Here is a 23,571-nt window from a genome sequence, read left to right on the forward strand (position 1 = left end):
ATGATCCCCAAAGCAAAGCGCAAGGATAAGCAAAAGGGGGCCCCTCCCTCCGCTCTAACCACGGATGCGGCTTCTTCCATCCCACAGAAAAACCTTTTCTGGGGGCCATCCGCCCCTGGGGCCCCGCGTCAGATGGAAAATGGGGGATCGTCTCACGATGAAGGGGCCCCTAGAGCCAGCAGGAGACGTAGCAGGAGGCTAAGAGATAAAAGTCCCCCTGACTACTCTGCGGATGAAATTATTTCGCTTGTGGCAGACCCACTCCACCACAACCACCACCGCATCGGCAAAAAGCAGCACCCGCAACAGCAGGAGCTGCAGGAGCACAGTGACGGCGGGAAGCCACAGCAGCGACATAAGAAGCGAGGGGCCCCCAGAGGCCTAGCCTCTTCAAAGCCTTCGTCTCGGAGGCCACGCAGAGAAGATAGCCGTGGAGTCACAGCAGAGGACCCTTGGGGGGGAACCCTTTCGCTCAGCATTCCTGGCAGACACGCAGGGGGGCCTGTGTCGACTGCTCCCACTTCAGGGCAAGCATTCGAGCCAGCCTCTTCACCTCTAAGCGCTCTAGCTCCCACAGTTGCAGCTTCAGGAGCAGAAACAGGAGACGAGGCCTGCGTCTTGGTACCCTTGAAGCAGGCGAGGGCCCTCCTTGCGTCTGCGTCTCCCGCTGCAATCCAGCTGGCGGCAGCAGCAGCAAAACCCCTTCCCCAGGTGGCTCCACAGAACAGGTACTGTGCGACTGGAGGCAGGGGCCCCTGGGGGCCTCCTCATTTTGAAGACATTGGAGGAGAAGTGCCTCCCGTGGAGTCTCCTCATGCAGAGACCATCGTCGCGCTGAGGCCCCCGCACAGCTCAACACATCCTTTTCGGTGCGCATGCAGATCTCGCAGCCCTTTAAAATCAATCTTTGTCTGCTTCCCTATCGCCTTTTCACGGAGCCTACAAGGGTGCCTTTCCCGAAGTGGGATGTGATGGCGACCCCCTCTTATCCTTGCCTTCGCTGCCCTGCTGTGTGTGTGTTCAAAGGCATCCCTCGATGGCGCTCGCTTCCCTCCCTGCAAGCCGCCTACCCACGCTAAGCCACGGAGGCCACCCAGTCGTAGATCCTGCAGTACCCCCCCGTGTGGCGAGCTTCCCCCAGGGTTTCCCTGCAAAGGACCACCCCGCTCGCCATCTTCAGCAGCACGTCGAGGGGCCCCCTGCTCTGAGCAGAGGACCTCAGGGCGGGGGGGGGGCCTCCCGAGGAGGCCCTTACCCTCTTCGTCTTCCAGGCAGAAGAAGCAGCGATGACCCTTTCGCATGCGGCTCTTCTCTAACGGGTCACACAGGGCCCCTTCCCTCTCTGAAAGACCAACTCTATTACAGGCTCGCTGGGGGGCCCCCGCGGGGGCCCCAGGGGACAGCTGGCCCTCGCACGCCCGAGAGGCTCCACGAGCATCTAGCGGCAGAAGGCAGATCCTACACTGTGAGCGCTCTCACCAATCAGCAACTCGCCAACTTCCACACCCAGAGGATGGACGCTGGAGGCTTGACTGTGGGGAGGCCTGGAGGACTGGGTCCGACAGGAGGGGATGCCCTCCATGACGCTTCACTGCGCGTGCGCAGCCTCAGGGATGATGACAATCCTCAGACGGATGCAGCCGGCGCTATCCCGAAAGCCCCTGTAGACGTGCCTCAGAAGGGGGTCTCCTCATACTGCTTTCGGGAGCAGGGCCCCCTGGGAGGGCCCCCTAGACCACAGTGGAGAGAACCCGAAAGGCAAGCCTTGAGGGCCCCTGCCCCCCACTTCGGCGCCTTAAGAGACCCCCCTGATACCCCCGCTGCCGCAGCAGTGCTCCACCTGGAAGGGCCCCCCACAACTGCCTCACGCCAGGCAGCGTCCGCGGAGATGGCGCTGGAGCTCCGACAACGGCCTCAAGCCACCTCCGGCTTGCTCGCTTCTGGGGAACCCCCCAGAGAGAACGACATCTCGAGAGAACTGACCTCAAGCTCCTCGCTACCTTTCCAGCGCGGGATGATGAATGGTGCCACTTCTGGAGCTGCCTCGGGATTGCGAATGGCCCTACCCACCTTCGATGCTCTTGCAGCGGTGCTTGCGCCTCCCCCGCCGGAAGATCGGGGGCCCTCAAGAGACAGCAGTGCTGCAAGGAACAAGGACCTTAAGACGAAGGGACGCGTATCCGTGTCTGGGGTGTTTCTTGACGCTGCATTCCCCGCGGCGAGAACCCCTCCTGCAGACTTCCAGACGATCCCTTTGGAACGGCACGGTCCCCCCCGCCAAGCCCTTCTTGCTGTTGCTTCAGCAGCGGCCAAAGATACTCTGGAGGCGCTCAAGAAAGGAGGCAGGATTGTGCTGCGGCTACCATGGGCAGAAGGAGGGAGCTCTCCAAGCGAGAAAACCCCCCAAGCAGCAGATATTGCAAATCGAACTTGTGCGGTGAACAAGGACCCCAAGGCACCAGTAGGCGTCCCTCCCCCCCCAACCCCTCAGCATACTCCGGAAAGCCTAAGACGAAGTGAGAGGAACCACTTTCCTTCCTTGCCGATCCGCCTATATATACGCCATAATCCCTTTACTTCGGGCGACTTCTCGCTGCCCCCATGGCTGCTCCTCACGGGCTCTGCCAAGCTGTCTGTCTATCTCTGCATCCTCCCGTCTGCCCCTCTCCTTGAAGCCCTTCCTGCGAGTGGCTTGGCGTCCGTCTCACTCCAGCAGCAGTCACCCCCTTCGAATGCCTGTATGTGTTGCTAAGTGTGCGGCTTCCCCCTCCCTAGTCGCCGCTTGCGTCTGTGGCGAACCCCTACGACAATCGGCTCGCTTCTTTCCCGCATCCTCTCGCCTCAGGTGTGGCTGCCCTAGTAGGCCCACTTAACGAACTCGAGAGCTCAGGCGGCCCTTATGGACCTCCCGTAGAGATAGACGCTGCTGCGTCTGCTCTTGCCATTGTACGAGTCACCCCGGCAAGTCGAGCTGCTGCTGCTGCGGGTTCAGCAGCAGCAGCAGCTGCTGCTGCCCTGAGGAAAGCGTCCTTTGCTCCCACTGCAGCAGGAGAGAGAGAAAGCACAATAGCTACTGCCGGGGAGGCTGTAACGGCAGCGGCAGACTTCCTTGGCCAGGTCAGACTGAGCAAGCCCCCTCCTGCGTTCTGCCTTTGCCGCGCTGCCTACTGCTGCAGCCTTGGCTTCCCAGGCTGTCTCACTCCACCTTCCTCACCAAGTCCCTTTCTGGCTTTGTGTGTTCGTGTGTGCATGCACCCCTCCTACCCAGGTGCTTGCTGCTACACTCGACGCCTGGCGCCTGTCCCTCCTAGAGAAGCGGAACAGCCACCAGATCTCCCCTGCAAAGGCAGACGCTCTGGGGGCGATCGGTGGGTTTCACGAGGTCGAATTGCAGTTGCTGTTGCTCCTGTAGGCATGCTGCTGCTCGAAACGCGCAGAAAGGCGGGAAGGCTAGCAGGTGGGGAGAAGCAGAGGGATGGCTGGGACCTTGAGCTATGGAGGCGCATTGTTTGTAGGCGTCGTTGCCTGCCTTCCCGGATGTGCGTACAAATCATGCAGCTGAAGTCGCAGCAGGCCTGGCTCTCGAGCAGCTGCAGAAACGCAGCCGTTCGCTCCGAATGGCCTTCGAGGATACGCAAAGAACTCGTCTAGAGAATACAGAGAGGCAACGGAACGAACGCCTTGCTCAGGAGTCGAAAGGCGCTGCCCTCACAGCCTTCCTCAGTGTAAGCTTGCCAGACGGTATAACGTGTGCATCCCTGTGTATTATCTGCCGTCTTTCTGACACCTTTGAGCCCTCTCCGGTTCTGCGTGAGCCTCCGAGAACCGCCGATCTGCCCTCCTTGCTTCCAGGGCAGCCCCATGCCCTTGTTCTATTTGCTTTTTGCACACACGCGCGCCATTCCAACGCACACCTGTGCGCGAGTAGGACGCATGTTTTACCACCGCTTTCTGTGTAGCTCACCGCGTGTGGACTCCAAGGCGGCCACAGGCCTCAGAGCTGCCGCTGCTCGCAGCTGCCTGGGCATCACCCTGTTCTTCTTTATTGGATTGCCTCGGCTTTTCTCCTTGCGTCTGCGCACCGTTAAACGGCTTGCATCCATGCGCGATCCTTCCCTTCTGCTCTCAGCGCCGAACCGAGCGATGGTGCCTGCACTGGCGTGCCCTTCATGGAGCAACTTGCGCGTGAGCATGCATGCCCGACTCCTGCCTCCGTTGCTTCCTACTCGCCCGTTCTTTTGCCTCTCTCTGATTCCTTACGGCTTCGCCTTCTACGCCTATTCTGAGGAGAAGGCACTGCGCAAGCGCCCCGTGGACTGCGGCAGAGGGACCGAGAGACTCAAGCCAGGATCTGTGATGCAGCGAACTGAGTGGCTTACGGTTTCCTGCCTCTGTAATTTTGCTGCAGGCGACTGCGTGATCTTGCGGCCGCCGAGAAGATGCTCCGCTCGCTCTCGGCAGATGCTGATTCCTCTGAAAAGAATGTCGTGGTTCCCCAAAGTAGGTCGCCTGAGTGTGAGTGTGTGTGTGTGTGTGTGTGTGTGTGTGTGTGTGTGTGTGTGTGTGTGTGTGTGTGTGTGTGTGTGTGTGTGTGTGAACTTTTGAGGAAGGAAGGGATATAGATCTGAAGCAAAACGTACTGTCCTAGAATACTTCATATGCATGCAATATCACCGGCGTGTTCGTCTGTTTTCGCAATCAGGTGAAGGTCGTCAGGAAGAAGCAGAAATTCGGGTGGCACCCAGGACGGTGCAGCAGCTGCAGGTGCGCAGTCGGGGAGTGGGACATGGCTTTCCATTTAGTTTTCTACCATCTTTTGCGTCTGATCTGGCATTCGGTATTATTAATAAAGGCTGTTGATGTAGGCTTCAGAGCTTGTGGCTAATTTGTCATCTCGCTGTTGCAGGCCGACTGTATCGCTGCGGCAGAAGCCACCGGACAGCTCAGCATCGTCAGCCAGTCCGCCTTGGCTACCCACAGAAAGCAGCTAAGAAAAATAGAGTCCCAAGTCAGTTTTATGAGGGGAGAGAGTGGGGAATTTCAGATTTCTAGGCTGGCAGTGCGACGTTCAAAAGTTCCCTGTTGCAATTCAGTGCGAAACTTCCTCGATAAGACGTTTACGTGCTTTGTTATTCGCTGAGGGACTAAGAATGAATGGCTTATATCTAGGCTTGTGTTGCTTTTGCGAGGGTGCAGATGGTATTGCGGGCCAATCAGGCACTGAGGTTGTTGGAGGTTCTGGAACAAAAGAAGCGCCAGCTGGTAGAATTGGTGGTCTTCCGCTGATATTTATGTTGCCACATCCTTTCGCGTCCCTTTGTAATTTCCGGATCTTCTTCATTTTCAGGTTCACTACTTTTTTGCGACCTATCTACCTCCTTCTCAATGAGTTTTAGGGCTTTTTGTCGACGGTTTGATGTTTGGGGCGTTCGTACAGTTAGGCTCAGCAGCACTCTTCCATCGTTGTGTTATGCCCGAGACGGATGAAAAAACAGTCCTGAGCAGACTGCAAAAGGTAAGACACACGCGGAGGGGTCTCCGCATAGATGGTTTAGGAATTGAATGCACAGGAATTGCAAGTCTTTCGCCTGTTTGTGGGTAGTGTCGTACCACGGACACAAAAATCCCCTAACTGATGAGTATCTTTGTCACCTCGAGATTTCAGGATTTTGAGGGCTGCTAAGGGCGATGGTTGTCTGTCTTGCAGTTCCAGTTACATGCTGAGCGAATTCCAGTGGATGAGGTGGAGAACGAAGTCAATGGCGCTCAACGCAGCAGAGGTAGGGGAGGGTTTGGAGGCTCCGTAAGGGCGCCTCGCCGCAGTTCTCTTGAGTGCCGTCTCTCGGATTGTTCTCTTTTCACCGCTTCATATCCACACTCTCAAGAGGATTTTAGATTTTCTCTAAGTTCCCTTTTGAATGACTCTCCTTCAAGTCTTAAGGCAACGACTCCCCCAGAAGGGACGCTTGCTGAAGGCCCTTTAGAGGAATCTCTGCCGGTGGCTCCCCAAGAGAGGCCCCTAGAGGCTGACACCCCCCAGGATGCCGCCCGGGAAGCCAGGACCATACATTCGCGTACACAGGAAACAGCGTGTCTCTTCGAGCAGCCTCAAATACAAGGCGTGGACCGTACGCTTGAAGGGTTGTCACTAAGGAAAAACCAAATGGCGGATGTAAGAGCAGCATCAACGCCAACGGTAGCAGCAGCACCAGCACCAACAGCGCCAGAAACGACCACACCAGTTCGAATTGGAATGTCGAGACCTATCGGGCCGGGGGAGGGATTTACTGGAACTTTTTCCCTCCGCAGCCTCATGGGATCTCGGCATATGCGTTGAGGTGTATGCAGACCCCGAACACGATCGGCTGCAGCATCTGCGGACTGGTTACACCCCATTCTGCCTGTTTTTTTACACACACAAGACTCGCATCCTTGTAGCAATTATGTTTGCGCCGCGCCAGTGTCCGAGCAGGGCTAAGAACAAACGCTTCAGCCGAAAACTGTAGACTATAACCTTAGACTTTAGGCCGTACATGCACGAAACCTCGTGAGGCGTCTTAGGGGGTAGAAAGTGCTGAGCGACTCCGAACACGTCCTTACGCGGCACACTGTTTTAGGTCATAGAACCGAAGAACATTATAAGACTGCGAGCCCAAGAGGAGTAAGGAGGCGTGCATACAGAAGATGCACCTGCAATTTCTATGTCTAACACACGGTAACCGCACTGCTTCTAGTTGTACATTAACCTGGAACCACGCGGCAGGGGACGGTGGTTCAGACATGGCAGGGCGTCAATTGTTTTCCTATAGAATAATCACTGCGACATTCTCGTGAGTTACCGGTGCTAAATCACTCCATGCATAGCATGACCCGAAAAATGCGATCCTGATATTACTCCAGCTGTCACTGTGGGGGCTGTTGACTGCCACCTATAGATTACGGGATATAAATTGGACTAGGGAAATCGTGCACAATGGAGAAGGCAAATTTAAGCGCTGGAAAATTGGATAAAGGCTTGCTAGAAAGCATTTTGTTGAGGAGGCTCAGTTGACTTCTCTACGATTTGCTCGAATTTACACGAGTGCGTGGCGATTGTAGAACAATCAAGGAGTATGCTTTCCTATTGTTTGTCCCAAATGGATCTCAGTACCTGAGAGCGACCGGGATTGCTAAGGGCTTCAGAGGGAAGCTCGCAAAAAGCAGTGGATGAAAATACCCTCCTACGCGATTCGACAAGTCAGCGAGGTCACGGGATCCATTGGAGGCGATCTTTCCTCTTGCCTTTAGCTGTCCTTAGCCTCTAATGTCCTTCGTAGCAACTCAAGCTCAATGCCTATTTTGACCAAGAGTTTCGCTAGCGCTGCCGCTTGATCCGGTGGGGTCTACATCTTGAGGGGCAATATCTTCTAGAACCAGTGCACATCTCTATGAGACCACTATGGATATTCATTCGCTTCCTCGCAGTTCATGAGCATCCCGCCCAGAAATGTAGTTATACACCTAATCCATTGCTTTACGGCTTTTATGTGCTTTAGAATTACTTTTGATTTCTTACCCATGCCCCTTCGCCTGCCAGCTTAGCACACTCACACATCCAACATCACTTACGGCAATCGTGGCGTCGCAGAAATCGCCGAGGAAAACGCTTACTTCAAGCCTATATGCAGTAGTTTTGGTGTGTTTGCATGGAGGTTCTGCATATTAACTCTTTCATGTCTTTTCCCAACTTTCGCTGTGTTCCTTGTAGCCTTCAAGTTTTCTCTCCGGCGTTGTCGATGGCTGCGTCCACTCAGCGTGCATGCCTCATCGCGTTAGAAACACAGTCGCCTGAATCTTCTTGAGCATACCATGAACTACTGTAAGCAGCTATATTCTGGGACTATCTTCCTCTCTATTTGGGGTGGAGGGACACCCCACTTCATTGCAGCTACCGGCAGCACGAACTCGTTGGGATCAGCGAATGCGACGAACCCGTCGCCAGAGAGCTCTGCCTTCACATTAGAGCACCCTTTTGTCGCCCTGCCTATTCCAGATGCAGAAACCAGTGACTCAAGTCTTGATGTGGAGGAGCGATTTATCAAAATTGTAAGAAGGGAACTGCAACGAGCCCGAGAAGAGACATCGCACGAGGGAGAAGACATAGACACGGAAACGTTAATTGAAGAGAGCCATCCACATTCCGAGCTCGTCATTGTCCCCCGTACTAACAATATATCTAGAAACTCCACCAACAATCGCTTTAGCTATGCCTTACTCATTATCCTCACCGCCTTCCTCGCCTACTTCCTTGCGCACGTGGTGCGATATACTGTTTCGCAAGACCCCATTGTCGAATGTGTCTTGTCATTTGGAGACGTAAAGGTTCCACCTGATGGTCAGTCGCCCCCCAAATGCTCCAAAATATCGCAGACAGAGTCTTAAGGGCCGCAAATTTTGGTGCAGACTTACCTTGCGGATGTAGTTTCTACAGCAATCTGCAAATAACCCTAAACACTTAGCCATTTATCGCCTCTCGTGCTACTAGATCTTTCAAGTAGTTTCAACATGTTGGCATTTAAACTAGTTTCCTGTTTTTTCGAGCGAGGCTTTAACATGAACCCTACGACGCTTCTCGGGTTCCGTAGAGAGTGTCTTATGGTGATTGTCCCTTACATACACTGCTCTATATACTTTTCCAGATCGTCCTCATTACGTATTTACAGTGAACGTATCTCTCAGGTGCTGCATACCTCGGACAGCGTTTCAAATACCTGGAACAAGAGAACCATATAATCATGAAGGGTGCTACTCACGATGACTCAGACTGCACCTTCAGCAGGCACTCCGGTTCATTCGTGAATGCCTCTGACCTCACGCTTTCATCCTCGTTTAAATGGAGTTAAATTTTTTCTAAGGGTAAAAGTTTCGCAGCAACAAAGGACAGCAGGTTTCGAACTCCTCCGAGGGCGCACAGACCGGAAGTAGATGGATTAAGTCCAGCCTCCACCTCCGATAATGATGAATGGAATGGGCCCAATAAGATGTTTTTCCAAGATACAGAGAAACCTGATCCTTTTATGCACTTATAAGGCGCCGTCAGCATGATTATTCTCCTCCAAGGATGATAAAACTAAAACCCCATAAAACTCCTTTTGCTGAAGAATTGCCGTCATCCTCTCTCACCAAGCATATTGGTGCTCATCCGTACACCCTAAATCGCTTCACCACCACTAATGTAGCATCAATCGATTGTGTAAATGATTTTGATGCGATAAGCTTGAAGACCCATTCTGATCAAGCGAAGCGAATCCGTTTCAATGGTAAAAGTCTCCAAAACACCCAGGAGAAAAATTATTTGGTGCAGATCGAACGTCCTCTCTGGACGCTAAAGTATAGTCTCATTGAAAGCCTTTTTCCGCGTGAGAATATCACGGGCGTGCATAACTTATTCGATGCTGCTACAAGTGATGAGCACGTTGGGGTGTTTCGAAACCCCACCTCATCGATGGAATTGCTGCCCCACAGGCGCCGTTGGAGAGATTTCACATCGCTAGTACCGGTGTTCAGGGCCATGCAAGCTTCTAAAGACTTCCAGAGAGAATCAAATTCATTAAGGCTGTTGTATGTGATAGCGCCTGAGCTGTTCGAAATGTGGCGCAGCCAAAAGTCAATCACAGATGACGGAAATTCGCTTGATTCAGCGTTTTCATTGCATCGGAACATATGCCATAGTCTTACTGAGGGGAGCAAGACCTGGGAACCGACCAAACAAGATTGGAACAGTGAATTGCCCATGGAAAGTGCTTTATCCACGGGCGAGTCACGGAGCCTTGGGTTGTTAGTGCTTTTTGGGGCAATTTTTGTAGTGTCTACAGCTGTATTCGGACTTTATAGAAGTCGGCTAGTACAGGGGAAAAGTTATCGCCTCCTTTCTCCTTCGTACGCCGAATGGGAAATACAATCATGTATTCTAGCATTGGATGTGTATCACGCAAAAGATCCCACCGATCTCTACTCTGGCATTATTCGCTCTTCCTTTAATGCCTCGGTCAGTATCGTGGAGCAACAAGTAGTCATATCGTACGCCAGGAGGGCCTCTGTCTCTCGCTCTCCTCTCTCTGCCCTTATGGGGAAACCAATACAAGTGCAGGAGACCCTAGACCTCCCCAGGGCGGTCTGCTATGCTCCAGCCCCTTCGTAGATTGAGAAAGACCTTGAGTTGATTGGCTTGAGGGAACATCAACAAGGGGATGACAAAACAAAGGAGAAAATAAGCGTGGCGCTACGCTTCGCACCTGCCCGTGGGTGGGAACAGCCAGCAGGACGACAAATACCGCCACCCCCTTCTGCTACCTTCATGTCCCAGGTCGATTATTTCGTGCATCCGATTCGCAGCGGGCTCATAATGAACAGACCCACCGGGGAGGCATCAATGGGAAGCAGCAAAGAGCAAGAAGCCCAGGCACGTCGACCCATCGGTGTTACGAAGACAGGGGACAAGTGCATTTGGCATGTGCTCCTGCAACAATCCCAAGAAGCCTCTATCAAAGTAAACGTAAACACAAACAATTCTTGTCGAGCCCAAAGGGGGCTTTCTAACCCCAAGGCGTGAAAGCATGCAGTTCCTGACGGGTTCCAACGATACGTAGAAGCCCTTCCCCAAGCAAGATATCTTTCTTTTGCGGATTCCCGAGACATGCTACCTTGGAAACACAGATCAAATTTCTACGAGGATGTGGACTCTAGAGGAGTTGGGAATCGGCAAAGGTTTCGAACCACATCAGGGGCCCTGTGGAGATGCCACAGAGGAGGAGATCGAGGAGTCTAAGGAGGTTTGGGATCGTCCGGAGGGCGTTATCGTGAGGATGTACATTGAAAAGGAAAAGAAAACAGAATATCTGCTACCGATTCTTCCAGCATGACATCTGGCCGGCCGACACACGCAGACTGCCTGGGCATTCATATGTCTGAAGTCCAACGTTTGAATGAGGTGACTAAATGTACAAACTGGAGAGCATCTACAGTGATGCTCTATTAGACCTTAAGCCTATCTGGTTGGTGTCTTCAGAGAACGTTGGTTTCTTCGTTACCTACCACTTCCGTCTCCGAAGTTGTTGGTACACACGGCATAGTCTGCTAAAATTCGGCAGGCCTTTCGGTGTGTATGCTCGTCAATGCGGGTTTTGCAGTGCTGCAAACCCAAGGGCACTCCTATTCGGGCCACGTTTGCCCGGCTTTAACAATATGCATCAAACTGTATTTAGAGCTAGTGGGGGTAAAAGTGGGCTGCCCGACAGTCCAGAGGTGGCGCCTTTTTTCAATGAAACGTTACGGGCTATTCTACACAGCATCAGGGGTGGGGTTGAGAGAAGCTACGGGGTCGTTAGAAGGGCTCTAGCTGGGCCTCTGGCCTGCTTTTCTTCTTGAGAGAGGAAGACCCATTGCGTGAGCTTTTCTTCATGTGGAGGTGGATCTTGGCCCCTAACATGCCGTAGTGGAGTAGACTGCGGTTTTTGCTGCGGATGCAGCTGTTCTTGCGTCTTCATCTGCTCTGGAGTAGGCTGCATAGTTTGTTTTTCTCTTCCTCCTTTGGGTGCGTTGTTGCACAGGGGTGTGTGGTGGCCGTGTCCAGTAGGGGCTGCGTGTACGAGGCGCAGAGTTGCCCCTCTGGGTGAGCTGCCCCGTTGCAGCTGTTGGTGCAGTTGATGCTGCAGCATCAGCTTTTGCTTCTGATCTAGTTGCTGCCTGTGCCACTCATGCAGCAGCAAGAGCTGCTGCTGCTGTTGTTGCTGCTGTTGCTGTTGCTGCTGCCACTGGTGTAGTTGGTGCTGCGGCACTGCCCGTTGGTGTTGAGGGGCAGTTGGAGGATCTCCAAGGGGGCCACAAAGGTTCACGGGAGCGACCGTTCCAACTAGGCTGTTGCGAGCGCCAATTCTTGCGGGGTGTACATGCACCTGAGGAACCGCCCATGACATTCCAGAGGACGGCCCAAGCGACCTCGAGAGGCTGACGCTTCTCCTCATCGCCGGGGCGCCCACTGGGTATCCGCATGTGTAAATGAGGGACGTGCCTCCAAGAGGCCGCAAACTCCCTTCAGGTGCACCTAGTGCGAGAGCTTCTCTCCGTGGAGTCATTGATTGGGTCTGCTGCGGCCTCACGGAGGTTCGTGGGGTAGTCCCGTGGACCCCCTCGTGAGGCTCTCCTTGAAGGCCTCTAAGAGTGTTGTTATTGCTGAGGGCTTCTCTGAAGAACGGGGTTGGCTTGTATGTGGGTGTTATACTGCGCCCCCGACTGCCGTGGCCGAGGGTGTGAGGTAGTGTGGGAGCCGCCCGCGGAAGTGGTTGAGCACCAAGCGTCTGTTCTCCCGTTCGAAACGCTCCTAGAGGGTCCCCCCCAGACCGTGGTACTGCGGTATGCGAGGCCACGCGATCTGCATGCATGCCACTCCTGGGGTGCATGTACAGTTGAGTGTTTGCACCGCAGCCGCCCCCATAGCTCAAAGATCCATGGGAAGTTAGCTGCTGAGGATAGCCGGTGTGCTCTGGTGTTGTACGAGGCAGTAATCCGCGTGGAAGGGGCCCAGCTGTATTCGTCAGCTCAAGCGGTGTGATTGTGGAGGGAGGGCCTGCAGGTGTTGCTGCTATTGCTGGTGTTTCTGTTAGGCGTCCTAGACCGTTTTGAGCCCCTTGCGGAGCCCCTAAAGGCGCCCAAGATGGAGGGCTCCACTGAGAGGTTCCTATGCATGCGCTTGTTGCTACTCCTGCGTGGCGGTACCCCAGTTGGCTTCCAAGACTGTACGATGGAGGGACTCCTCCTAGGGGTCCTCTCTTCATCTGGCGTTCCCGCTGCCCGGGAGCGTTTAATGCAGTGGCACCTTGTGAAGCGTATCCCGCGAGGTGCCTGGGGGTGAAGAGAGCCTTGGGGGGCCCCCAGGCGACCTGTCTCATGTGCCCGGAGTCTCCCTGCGCTGCAACTGCTGCAGGTGGAGGAAGGAAGGCGATCTCGCGGGCTGGCGCTTCTGGACTTTCAGATCGCTTGGTGCTCGTCTGTGGCATAGAGTGAGCCGTTAAAGACTGAAGGCTGAGGGACCTCTGAGGCATTCCTTGAAGAAAAGGATTTGCCCGAAAAACAGGGTGAGCCCCCATGGTCGTAGACAGTATTGGGGAAGCCTCGGATGTAATTGGGCCTCTTAACAGAACTGCAGCTTTTGCTGCTGCTGCTGGATGAGGAGACGCCGAGGGTGCTCTCCCCGATGTCGCCCCTGCAACAGACTGGGGCGTTGTGGGAAACTCACGTGCTGCACTACAGCTCGGGTCGGCTGCTTTAAACGGGAAGCCAGGCGCTGCATTGACAGCGTGGGCTGCCTGCCCAGCTTGTGCTGCTGGATGCGGCAGGGTTGGTGGGGTTGTTGCTTTCGCTGCAGACTTTGCCGTGTGACTGTCATACAAGAATGCTCGACACTTCGATAGTGAGGGCGAACTTTCAGTGGCCGCCCCCTTGGCAGCGAGCTGCTGCTCCATGGGCCCCTTGTCAGGATGGTCGGAGGCATGAGATGGCTGCTGCTCCTCCTGCAACTCCGAGATGCTCAGTGCACCGTCCAATGCGTCGGGGCCCTCCCGCTGAGAGACCCTGGACACGTACTCAGGACTGTTAGTGGAGGCCCTTGTTCCAGCAGGAGAGGGGGGCCCCCGGGGGGTGAGGGCCCCTACTGGGGTGATGGGAGGCCCCATAATGGACAGCCTCTGGACCGCGAGAGCCCGGATTCGTTTGCTCTTGATTTTCCCGCCGTCGAGGCACAGCTGTACAGATAGCCCACATAGGGGCTTCTGCTGTTGCTGCTGCTGCTGTCGGACTAGGAGGGTGATGTGATACTCTCCGCTGCTGGGGAGCGCAGGAAGCACAAGTGGGCTCCGTGTGGAATGCAGTAGCTCCTGATGCTGAGTGCCTCTGCTGCAGTCAAGTACACACGCCTGTAGCTCTAGAAGCCCTGTGGGGGCCCCCCGCACGTTCCACTTGACTTGGAGGGCCCCCGACTCTGAAAGGCCTACCTCAGCATCTAAGCTCGGGGCTTCACTGTTCTCTGCGTGGGCCCCTTCAAAGGGCCCCGCCGCAGCAGCAGTCTGAGCTGGTTCCAATGTTTTTGGTGCTGGTGCTCGGGATGTACTGCGGCTCGCCTGAGGTTGGGTCGTCTGGACACCCCACAGAGTCTTTGGTGCCACGCCCTCTTTCCCGCAGTGGCCTTTCAAGCCCCCATCAACAGAGGGCCCCCCTCCAGGGAGCCTTCGCGAACGGAATGTGTCCACTGCTACCTGACCCTGCTCTGCCAAGAGCGCAGCAGCAGGTTCTCGTTTGCTGGTGCTCGTGCCGCCGTCCCTGCTACCACTGGCTTGGGCTCCTTGCCGCCTGTTCGGCCCCGCAATATCGGACCGTTTGCTGCTGCTGCTCCTGCTGCTATCGCTACTGTTGTTGCTGGTGCTGCTGATTCTGCTGCTGCTGAATCCTGATGCTTCGAGTGTAAGGGGCTCTGCTGCAGTACGCCTGCTGCCAGTGCTGCTGCTTCTATTGTTGCTGCTGCTTGTGCTGCTGCAGGTAGGGCTGCGGTCGTTACTTCTGCCGGCCATATCTACACAAGGCATTTCGCCTGAGTGGGCAGCCCTCTCTGGCGTTTTCTCGAGAGTTTGGGACTCCCCCAGCTCACATATCAACGGTGTGACTGCTATTTTGGGGTGCCGCAGATCGTGCTGTGCTGCATCAGGGGGCCCTGCATGTGGCGATGAGACCGACACAGTAGGCCCGTATTGGTCTACATGCTGCGTTTTTTGAGGAGAGCAGCTAGTCCTAACGTCACCTAGTGCTATGGCGGTTACAGCGGAAGGGCCCGGTTTTGCTGCACTAGCAGCTTTTGCTTCATGCACAGGATCTGCAGGAACAAAATGCTGTCGCTCCTGCGATTGTTCTTGCTGTTGCTGTTGCTGAGAGTAAGGGAGAGCGCAGGAAGACTCTTCCTGTTTGATTACAGCAGCCTCAGAAGCGGGAAGAGCCCCATGAGTATCTCGTGTGGGCGATATTTCTGGTGTCTGCTGTGTTGGTGCTCCAGGAGTGGCGGCACCAGCATCACGCTGAACGCCATTGCACATTTTTCCTGCTTCCTCGTCTTCGGAATCATCTTCAGCACTATCTAACGCATCATGAGCTCCAGCAGATGCTGCAGCTGATGCTGCAGCTGCAGCAAATGCCCCGGAGGGCCCCTCTAGGCCCAAGGCCTCACTAATCTGCAGCGCCAAGAGACGGCTTCTGCAATTCCACTCTTGCTGCTTCCTGCTGATACTGATGCTGTTTTGAGTCTTACTGCCGGAGCAGCCTTTCCTGATATCTTCTTCTGCCGCTGAAACCGCGTGGGGAGTCTCTAGAGACGGTGCTGAATCCTTAGGAGGCCTGCTCCCCGCCTGAATCTTAGAAGGCCGTCGTGTCAAGGCCTCTAGATCTAGGCCTTCCAAGGATAGGCGCCCCTCAGACTGTCTGCATGCGGGGGTATGAGAGAATTCTCTACACATGTACGGTTCCTCCTTGCCAGTTTTAAAGGGAACGTCCCCCAAAATGGCGGTCGGCTCGTGCACTTCCGCCGCTTGTTGGAGGAGTGACACTTCTTGGTGGGAAGTCTTATCTGAAAGTTCTTTAGCTTCTGCGGGCTCTGAGGCAAGGCCCCCTTCCCTCAGCCAGGAGAGGGGCTTGCTGAGGAGTTGAAGACCTTCTTTCGCAGGAGCTTTAAGCCCCTGAGCCGCTTGTAGGAGGGAACGAGCCAAGCGGGGAGTGCTTCCCCCCGCCTGCTCGGGAGCCTGCAGGGAGAAAGCACAAATGCTCTAATGCGGGAGATAGCACATGCAAGAGCGAGTCTCGATTAGAAAAGGCGCGGTATGCCTTGCACTGGGATTCTAGCAAATATCAACCAGGTGCCTATTCATTCTCTTTGTCTCAAAGGAACCCCACAAGGTCAAAGACTGGCCAAGGGAAGGCCAAGGAAAGGATACATGTGTGTGGTGTTACTGCTTCAAGCGGCACAGCGGCGAGACACTGTGAAGACGGTGATGCCGAGGGAGCAGAAGTCTGTGTGGTGGATTCCCCCTTGCCGTTTTGCTGCGGTAAAAGACCTTGGAGGCCAGAGACTCCCAAGCTGAGGAAACACCTCAGTGCAAAACCAACTTAAGAAAAGATTTAAGAATTATAATTAAGATCATCAGGCTCCCACATATTCTAGGCCTTCTGAAAGGCTCTGCGTGTCTTTGCTTGGCATTGTATACTTCGTGCCGCTCTGTTCGCCGGATCGTATTCAGTGTCTAGTCATTGCTCACTCGAGTAAAACAGTCTGGAAGAGACTAAGGCCCTTGCCCGCATGCCTATTAGACAATCACAGCACACCTGTCAGGCAATTTTCAACCGTAAACCCTATAGTTTGGTCTGCTGAAGCTGAATTTCGGCACATACTCTAGTTGCTCCTGCATCTCTCTCTCTTCTTGCCTAAGCTCTTTTCTCTGTCTGCACAGGGTCTCCCTTTCCTCTGTCAGATCTCTTAGCAGCTGCTGCAGCCCTGAGCAACTCAAAGCATTAAACAGAGCAGGATGAAAACAGGCCAGCAGCAGCTTCAGTGAGAGCAGCAAAAACCCTTGAGGAATCGTCGGTAGCAAAAAGATACACTTGAAAAAACAGAAAATGTGCTTTTAGTGCAGGAATAGCAGTGCAATACGTGTGCCCTGTTCCTCGCAGCAGATGAGGACAAAGGGATTGTATTTTCCTTGTTGCCAAAACTACCAAATAGGTCGGCAGTAGCAGGGCCCATCTGGCATGCGTGTGACACCACTGGGGGTCCACAAAGCGTGGGTACTTTGTGGAGGTGCTGAGCAGAATTGTGGGCTTATTCCTGCTTTTCAGGACAACCATCGGGGGAGAAGAAGGCAGAAGATTGATCAGGGGTGTGGTGTCTGTTCGGGATTTAGTGCTGCGCGCTGCTCTTGAGCTCTTACGGATTGTCACATGAAGTGATGAAAGAGAGGGAGGCCCCTACCTTGTTTTGTAGTTCGCAGGCCCTTTAGTGTTTGCAAGAGCTGCGGTTCAGGGAGGGCCCCCAGAGCCACGAGTGTCTGCTGCTCTGTCTGCATCTCCTGGAGACAATCAGGGCTAACCGTGGGGACTAAGGCTACATGCACGTTAAAACGCCGAATACACAGCAGGAAAGCGTACACGAGACAAAAGTCAACATGCAGCCGAACAAGAACCAGACCGGTCGGCAGAGGCCCTGATGGAGGGCTACTTCTGGGTCTTCTGCCGCCTGGAATCACCTTTAAAATAAAATAATTCACTTTAAATTATCAAAGAATATGACCGGGGGGATTAAAGCTCAGGGTATCATGTTGATCGGCCCATGTGGTTCACTTTGCTGCAACATAACCGCCACTGACCGCCGCAAGGGGTGAATAAACAAGGCTGCTGCAGATACGTATTCTGCTGACCATATTTGTTTGCTTCAGCAGGAATCCACTAATTAATTCCAAGCAATGCAACCTTTGTGCAAAAGCTATATGTTTCTAATTATTTGAACTCATTATCCGATCATGCATGGGCCTTAGCAGCCTGCCGAGCCCTTGAGTGTACAGGGACTACTGAAACCATAGGATTCAAATTCGATGATACAGATTTAGGGTTTATCCTAACCTTCAATTTTATCCGCATATATAAAACATGAGTAACTGGCTCTTTTAGCAAGTTCTCATTGCCACTGCCGTTTCCCCAGGGTCTCCTGCCACTTGTATGGCCCCCAAGGTGGCAATCTGAGAGGCCCCTTAGGTGACCAAATGACGCAATGTGGAGCATGATACTACAATCGTCAAGCATCAAAAGGTATGCTTATACAGCCCTAATCATACAGGAGAGAGCTGAAGGCGTGCTTGGTCTATGCTTTTCCTTCAAAAAGCGGGCCGTTAGAACACAACCCACCATCTCTTTACTATCCTACCAAGTACCCAACACACCTACAAGGACAATTGAACATTTATCAAGCATTCCAAAGGCGGGACCTTTCATTCGGAGCTAGTTACACTCTGAAACTAGCACAAGCTCACCCAGGATTGCGGCTCCTCGTATCGAGGTAGCAGTATCCTGCAACAGATAGACAACCCAACAAGCTAGCTAGTCAATTCTTTAAAATGCTTAGTTGACTAAACCCAATATGGTAGAAAGTGCTTAGTTCTAGCTCAGCCCGCTACATATTCCCCTCGTATCAAAACACTTGCCTTCGTGTTCCGTAGCTGTTGTCCGTCTTGATCAGGTGCACGCAGGACAGTGTAAGAGTTCTCCCCCTACTGCCAGCCTCCAGGCAGGCATAAAAGCTAAGGCTGTACAAAATGAAAAACCCCTGCATGCATCAACCGCCATAGAGAAATAGACTAGAAGAAAGGCACGCATACTGTCCACTGCGAACAATCTACAAATCCACTAGATCCAACTCCCCAGGTTCGAAACACGCACACGACCACGGCTTACAATAATCCCGTGCCTGTCTCTCTTGGACTTTGTCAATGTAGCTGCGTGCACTAGCCAGCTGTCCGTCGAAAGCTTTTGCTACTAAGAGTGCCTTTACACACCGGACGCCAATGCAAGCCCAGATCTTTTGCTGCGGGTACATCAGTGTACTGTCGTGATATAAACTCACTTAGAAACCGGAACAAACTCAAACTATGCAGCGGGGTGCTAGTGACAGTAGATTCGCAAGTATTGCAGAATGTGTTTGGTGCGCTCTGTCTGTCCACCTGCTATTGGGTGGTTGGCAGTGCTCATAGTAATGTCAAGGTGTAAGCGGGCCATACAGGGAAGACGGAACGCACTAACAAGTTTCGGTTGTCTATCCTTAGTAATATTCCTCGGGAGTTCGTGATGCCTCCAGATATAAGTTAAGAACAATTGATCTCCTTCCTGAACCATTGGAGAACAGGGGTAAGGGGTGAGATGGGCATTGCAAACCATGTAGATGCTCTCTTGATTCTGGGCCTCTGGCAGCTCAACAGACACGACCATAGCCAGTTTAGTCGAAACACCTCCAGGAGCTGGAAACCTCTTGCAAAAAGCTAGGTTCCAGACAATTGAGCGGCTTCAGCTTCTCAAAGCTGGGCACAACCCTCGTCTACCGTGAACGCATCCCAGGGCACTAGAAGTACCGCAAGAACTAGTTCACTGTAGCACGAATTTCATCATGACACAAACACTCGTATATACCGCGTGCAAAACGGTATGCGGTGCGAATCCGGCTTGCACAAGCCACGTAGTCCCAGCACTGTTTCGATCTACCGCAGGCCGTCGTCCACGTGGTGGTGCTTCGCCTTTTATCATTCTGGTGTTTCTCAATATTGGCAGATTCATGGGTGTCAAAGGCATGAAACGCAGAGAATGTCGATACGAGCTGTGAATTTCCACTGGCTTGAGCGGTTGCGCTGAACAATGATGAATTGCTGGGGCTTCGCGATAGAGCGTCCGCAACTAACGATACTTTACTGTAACAAGCCAGCGAACAAATGTCAGGCTCTCACAGCCCTGCGAAATCTTTTGATTATTGTCTAGACAACAAAAAGGCACCAATAGAAATAGTGCCGGCATCTTTTTCTCCCGTAAAGCTACACAGAATTTCTTCTACAGACATGGATACTGCTGCTCAGTTCCGGTGCAGCGATGATAATGCCTAGCAAAGCTTTAGAGCTTCGGTAAATTCACACGCAGTTAGGAGAATATTTGACCCAGGGATCCACCACTATTGTTGGTTGTTACGAAGAAACGACGCTCATAATGGGGCAGGGCCAGTGCCTATAATATTGCGCGACGGCAGACAAGCATTCTTGCGTTGGGATCAGCCTCCTCGGTCCGCATTGTAGATTGCGTTGATAAGTATATCATCCAAAGATACAAAAATCCAATCAACTTTAAACAAGTTTTGGTGAAAGCTGGATGTTCATGTGGGTTCGCAATACCGTTGCAGATGTAGGGGTATGCACCAGGCCTACTATTCTGATTTTTTTCAGATCCGGCGTAACTCCTGCAATCAAAAACGCGGAAGCCCAGGAATCTTTTTTCGTGAAAATGAAAATTTGCATGCCTTCGCATACCACTGCTTGCCCGCAACAGCTGAAGCGCTGGTTGTAGGTGCTGTAGGTGCTCTTGAAATATTCCTTGAAGACTAAGACGACCTTTAAGCAGTCTCGCAGTCTGAGGTGGGCTCATAGAAAGCCCAAGAAAATTAGCGTTGCATTTCACCTCGGCCACCAATATGTCCAAACGCCATACAGGTACACTCCACTTCGCGAGTGCGATTTTGATTCGCCAATTTGGGAATGTAATTAGCGTAAATGTATATACATAAGAAAGCGTGTTTGAACTTGAAAATCAGGTAGACTGTTGAACAGGGTGGCTTGTCAGGTGATTGGCCAATATGAGGCATCGAAAGCTTCGGTTCCTCAGCAAACCTGTTCAACGACTAAAATGCCGCGCTCTGTGCCACTTTCCAGTCTTTTTCGTCACCAGTACGGGGCTGTACCCAGAGGCGCTGGTCCTTTTCTGTAGTTTGCCTGTTCTCAACAAAGCATCCTATTGCCTCTCAGTCTCCTCTTCATGCCGTGTAGGCTTTCAATATCACGAAACATATCTCGGGATCGACTGCAAACGGCCTCGGTACGATTAGCTAGATCACCAGCAGGTGACCACCGTGTTGGAAGTTTGCGATTATTTGGCACATCCGCGAGCTCTTCCCGTAGATTTGCCCATTCCTTTTCTTACTTTACCGAGTCCTCAGCAGCGCTCGCTGGAAAGAGCGACTTAAGGCGTTTGTATGACGGGACCCGACTTCAGAGCCATCTTCTCTTACTGCTCTGCTGAACTCCGCACGAAGAAGCTGACTCACGTTCTTGGAGCATTAATTGTGTTACGCTCCCCGTAGTTGATATCCGCAATAGTGAGGAAACCAGAAGTTGCTTTTTTATAGTGCTTCTCGGCATTGGCCTCCACAGCTTGCAGCTGTGGCCAAATGCGCCTCTTTCTTCGGGTCGCCCATGGCACACCTAGGATTCTGGCATGATGCAGGGGATCATTAAAGAGTTCACGAACATTGCTGGTAGGACCCTGCTTTTCTCTTCTGAGTTTCTTTGGCTTTTTGAATGTGTTTTCAGCTCGGGATTGCACGACTTTACCTCTCTTAGTCGACGCAGGTGTGTTGGTGGGATGGATCTAAGTGGCTGCCTAGGAGCTCAAGTCCCTCCGATTTCTTTCTTGTTCTCCTTGGACTGTGGCTTGGGCCCGGCTGACAAAGCTCCGACCTTCATAGCTTCCCTATCCCAACTTGGCCCTGCCAAAGAAACCAAATGCGCAGGAACTGCGTTTAATTGTTCCTGAAACGCCAAGTGTTCCATCGTATATTGAAGCCCCGCCAGGAAGTTGTTACAGCCCCTAGTTGCTGCTCACTCTGAGACCACCTGACGCACCATTTCGTGTAGAATCGCAGTGGGAAGCCAGCTGCTTGTCTCAGTCGTGGCTTTCGCGATTGAAAAATTCATAGGACGTGATATGTCGATTTATTGATAGGCTAAGCTGTTCTAGCTTTCTTAAATTTACCCGTAGTTCTCACTCGTCTAAGTTGTGGCTTTCTCAAACAAAGAAGTTCTGAAAATATCAGTGTATTGATGGATAAGACTCCTTCAAAGCTTGCTGCTAAGCTGATACCCGCATAATCCGATGAATCAGGGCTTCTATAAAAAGCTTGAGCTGTAATATTTCTTGCATGCAAACGATTTTGTCTACTTCAATACAGCCACCATCGAGATTATTTTCCCCTCAAGAAGCCAGGTTTAATAAGCACGAGGTTCTCTATATTTCGGGGTAGTACGCAAGGCACATTTCTGACCGCTGATGGAATTTTCAGGTGCGAGCCCATCCTTATGCCCGTCAATCTTTCCTAGTTGGCACAACCACGTAGGCACATCCACGATCATTTTCTAGGCAAACGCCAGGCCTCTACACATTTTGAAGCCAGTGCATGAGGACCGGCTGTTGTCACAAGGACAGGCGTTTTGCCACTGTATACTTCCTTCTCGGAGGGTTTTCCCAGCCTGCTACCAAAGAAAAAAAGTTGCTGACTTACCGCAATGAGGGAAACCAGACAATTGTTGCATGAGAATCTAAGCCAATACTGCATTTTACAGGCAGTGGCTGATAAGGAACGGTTGCATTCGAATCGTGCAGTGCTGCCAACTCTAATGCCCACTCAAAACATGTGCCGATAAAAACCCTCAGCCCCTGGCCAACATCAACATCAATAAGACGGCAGTGAACCTTTATCAAGAAAGCTTCACCATTCATCGAGCTTGCTGGCGTTTTCGAGAGGAGGTCAGAGGGACGGCTAGGATGCTTATAGTTGCACCCATGACCAGTCGCAGCTAGCTATGCATAGCAACTAGAGCATACACACACAGGATTGCGTTTTCTTGTATCGAGGAAACATAAGTCTGCAATTCCTAAGTCATATAAACGCAAAAGTCAATCGGCCAGTCGTGTGCTGCTTTCTAGACTACTAATGTAGTAGATTAGAGCTTTACCGGAGCCTGGACGGCGAGAGCTGAGGCTTTTGCCAGGGGTGTACTGGAACCTCATACTCCTCGCGCAAGTAGCTCCTTTTCTATCATAGTACCTGGATCAGCAGGAATGTATGCTTGAAGATAGACATTCCGTGAAAAGAATCCTATAGACGAGACCTGGTGCCCCGCCGAGCCTCCTTGTTGCTACGGAGTCGCGCTGCGAACTGTGGGCACGCCTGTTGAGATCTCAAGCTCCATGACCACTCTACTTAAGCCCCAGAAAGACCCACACAAAGTCGGTTTCAAGACGCAATGCGTTCCATGTATGTAACAATGTGCATTTTTCATAAAGGCGCCGTTGATTGAATCTCGGTTTCCGCAAGTTTGCTAATTAGGCCGCCCTCTGACGCTCGAAGCTCAGACCCCAGCACCACCCACACACACGGTGGTTAGACAAACAATTTGGTGATAAAGAAGACAGCAAGTGTTGCTTAGAATCATTATTCAAAAACTGCTCTGTAGCCGAGCTTATCCCTGTACACAATGTTTTGCGCAAGCCACCGAGCTCAAACTATGTTTTTGCTATTTGCTCACTGTTCAAGCCCGACCATAGTCAAGCTTACCTTCCTTGTTAAGCCTCATTGTGGGGGAATAGCATGAAATTGTGACGAAACATGAAATAGCTTCCTTTCCCTTGGTAATTGTGGTTTGCACATGTTATAGACGATCATGCGTCTGCTTTTACGTTGTTTGGGGGCTGCTTGATAGAATATAAACTTCTAGAGGCCTCAATTCTTTAAGTATCAGGGCTTAGAGAGCACTAGCGACTGTGAAGAAAGTATCTAGACTTGTGATTACAGTGCTGGTGCACTACACCCACACCTAAAAACTGGAGGCTTCAGTCTATGTGGCAGCATATCACCGACCCAGCAGGTTGACAATTATAAAGGTAAGGCTACACTACCCTGAGTAGTCTCACATTACGAAAGCA

The 23,571-nt window shown here is 52.5% G+C and overlaps 2 protein-coding genes across 2 annotated transcripts; one reads left to right on the top strand and one right to left on the bottom strand.

Annotated features, from left to right (window-relative positions):
• Positions 1–6,337, top strand: LOC34618831. Its single transcript, XM_026337747.1, has 12 exons — positions 1–850; positions 939–1,182; positions 1,366–2,516; positions 2,846–3,117; positions 3,269–3,368; positions 3,559–3,741; positions 4,703–4,764; positions 4,907–5,008; positions 5,197–5,262; positions 5,438–5,515; positions 5,708–6,128; positions 6,222–6,337. The coding sequence occupies exons 1-12, from the start codon at positions 1–3 to the stop codon at positions 6,335–6,337; spliced, it is 3,645 nt and encodes a 1,214-aa protein (XP_026193532.1).
• Positions 6,338–11,351: 5,014 nt separating this feature from the next.
• On the bottom strand, positions 11,352–19,356 carry LOC34618833. Its single transcript, XM_026337748.1, has 7 exons — positions 19,243–19,356; positions 17,250–17,312; positions 16,462–16,556; positions 16,329–16,373; positions 16,024–16,150; positions 11,817–15,815; positions 11,352–11,669 (listed from the first exon to the last, which is right to left on the bottom strand). Exons 1-7 carry the CDS (start codon positions 19,354–19,356, stop codon positions 11,352–11,354), a joined length of 4,761 nt encoding a protein of 1,586 aa, XP_026193533.1.
• Positions 19,357–23,571: the final 4,215 nt, after the last annotated feature.

The sequence above is a fragment of the Cyclospora cayetanensis genome, unplaced genomic scaffold, assembly GCF_002999335.1.
Source record: "Cyclospora cayetanensis isolate NF1_C8 unplaced genomic scaffold, CcayRef3 CcayRef3_contig_2, whole genome shotgun sequence".
Taxonomy (NCBI): Eukaryota; Apicomplexa; class Conoidasida; order Eucoccidiorida; family Eimeriidae; genus Cyclospora; species Cyclospora cayetanensis.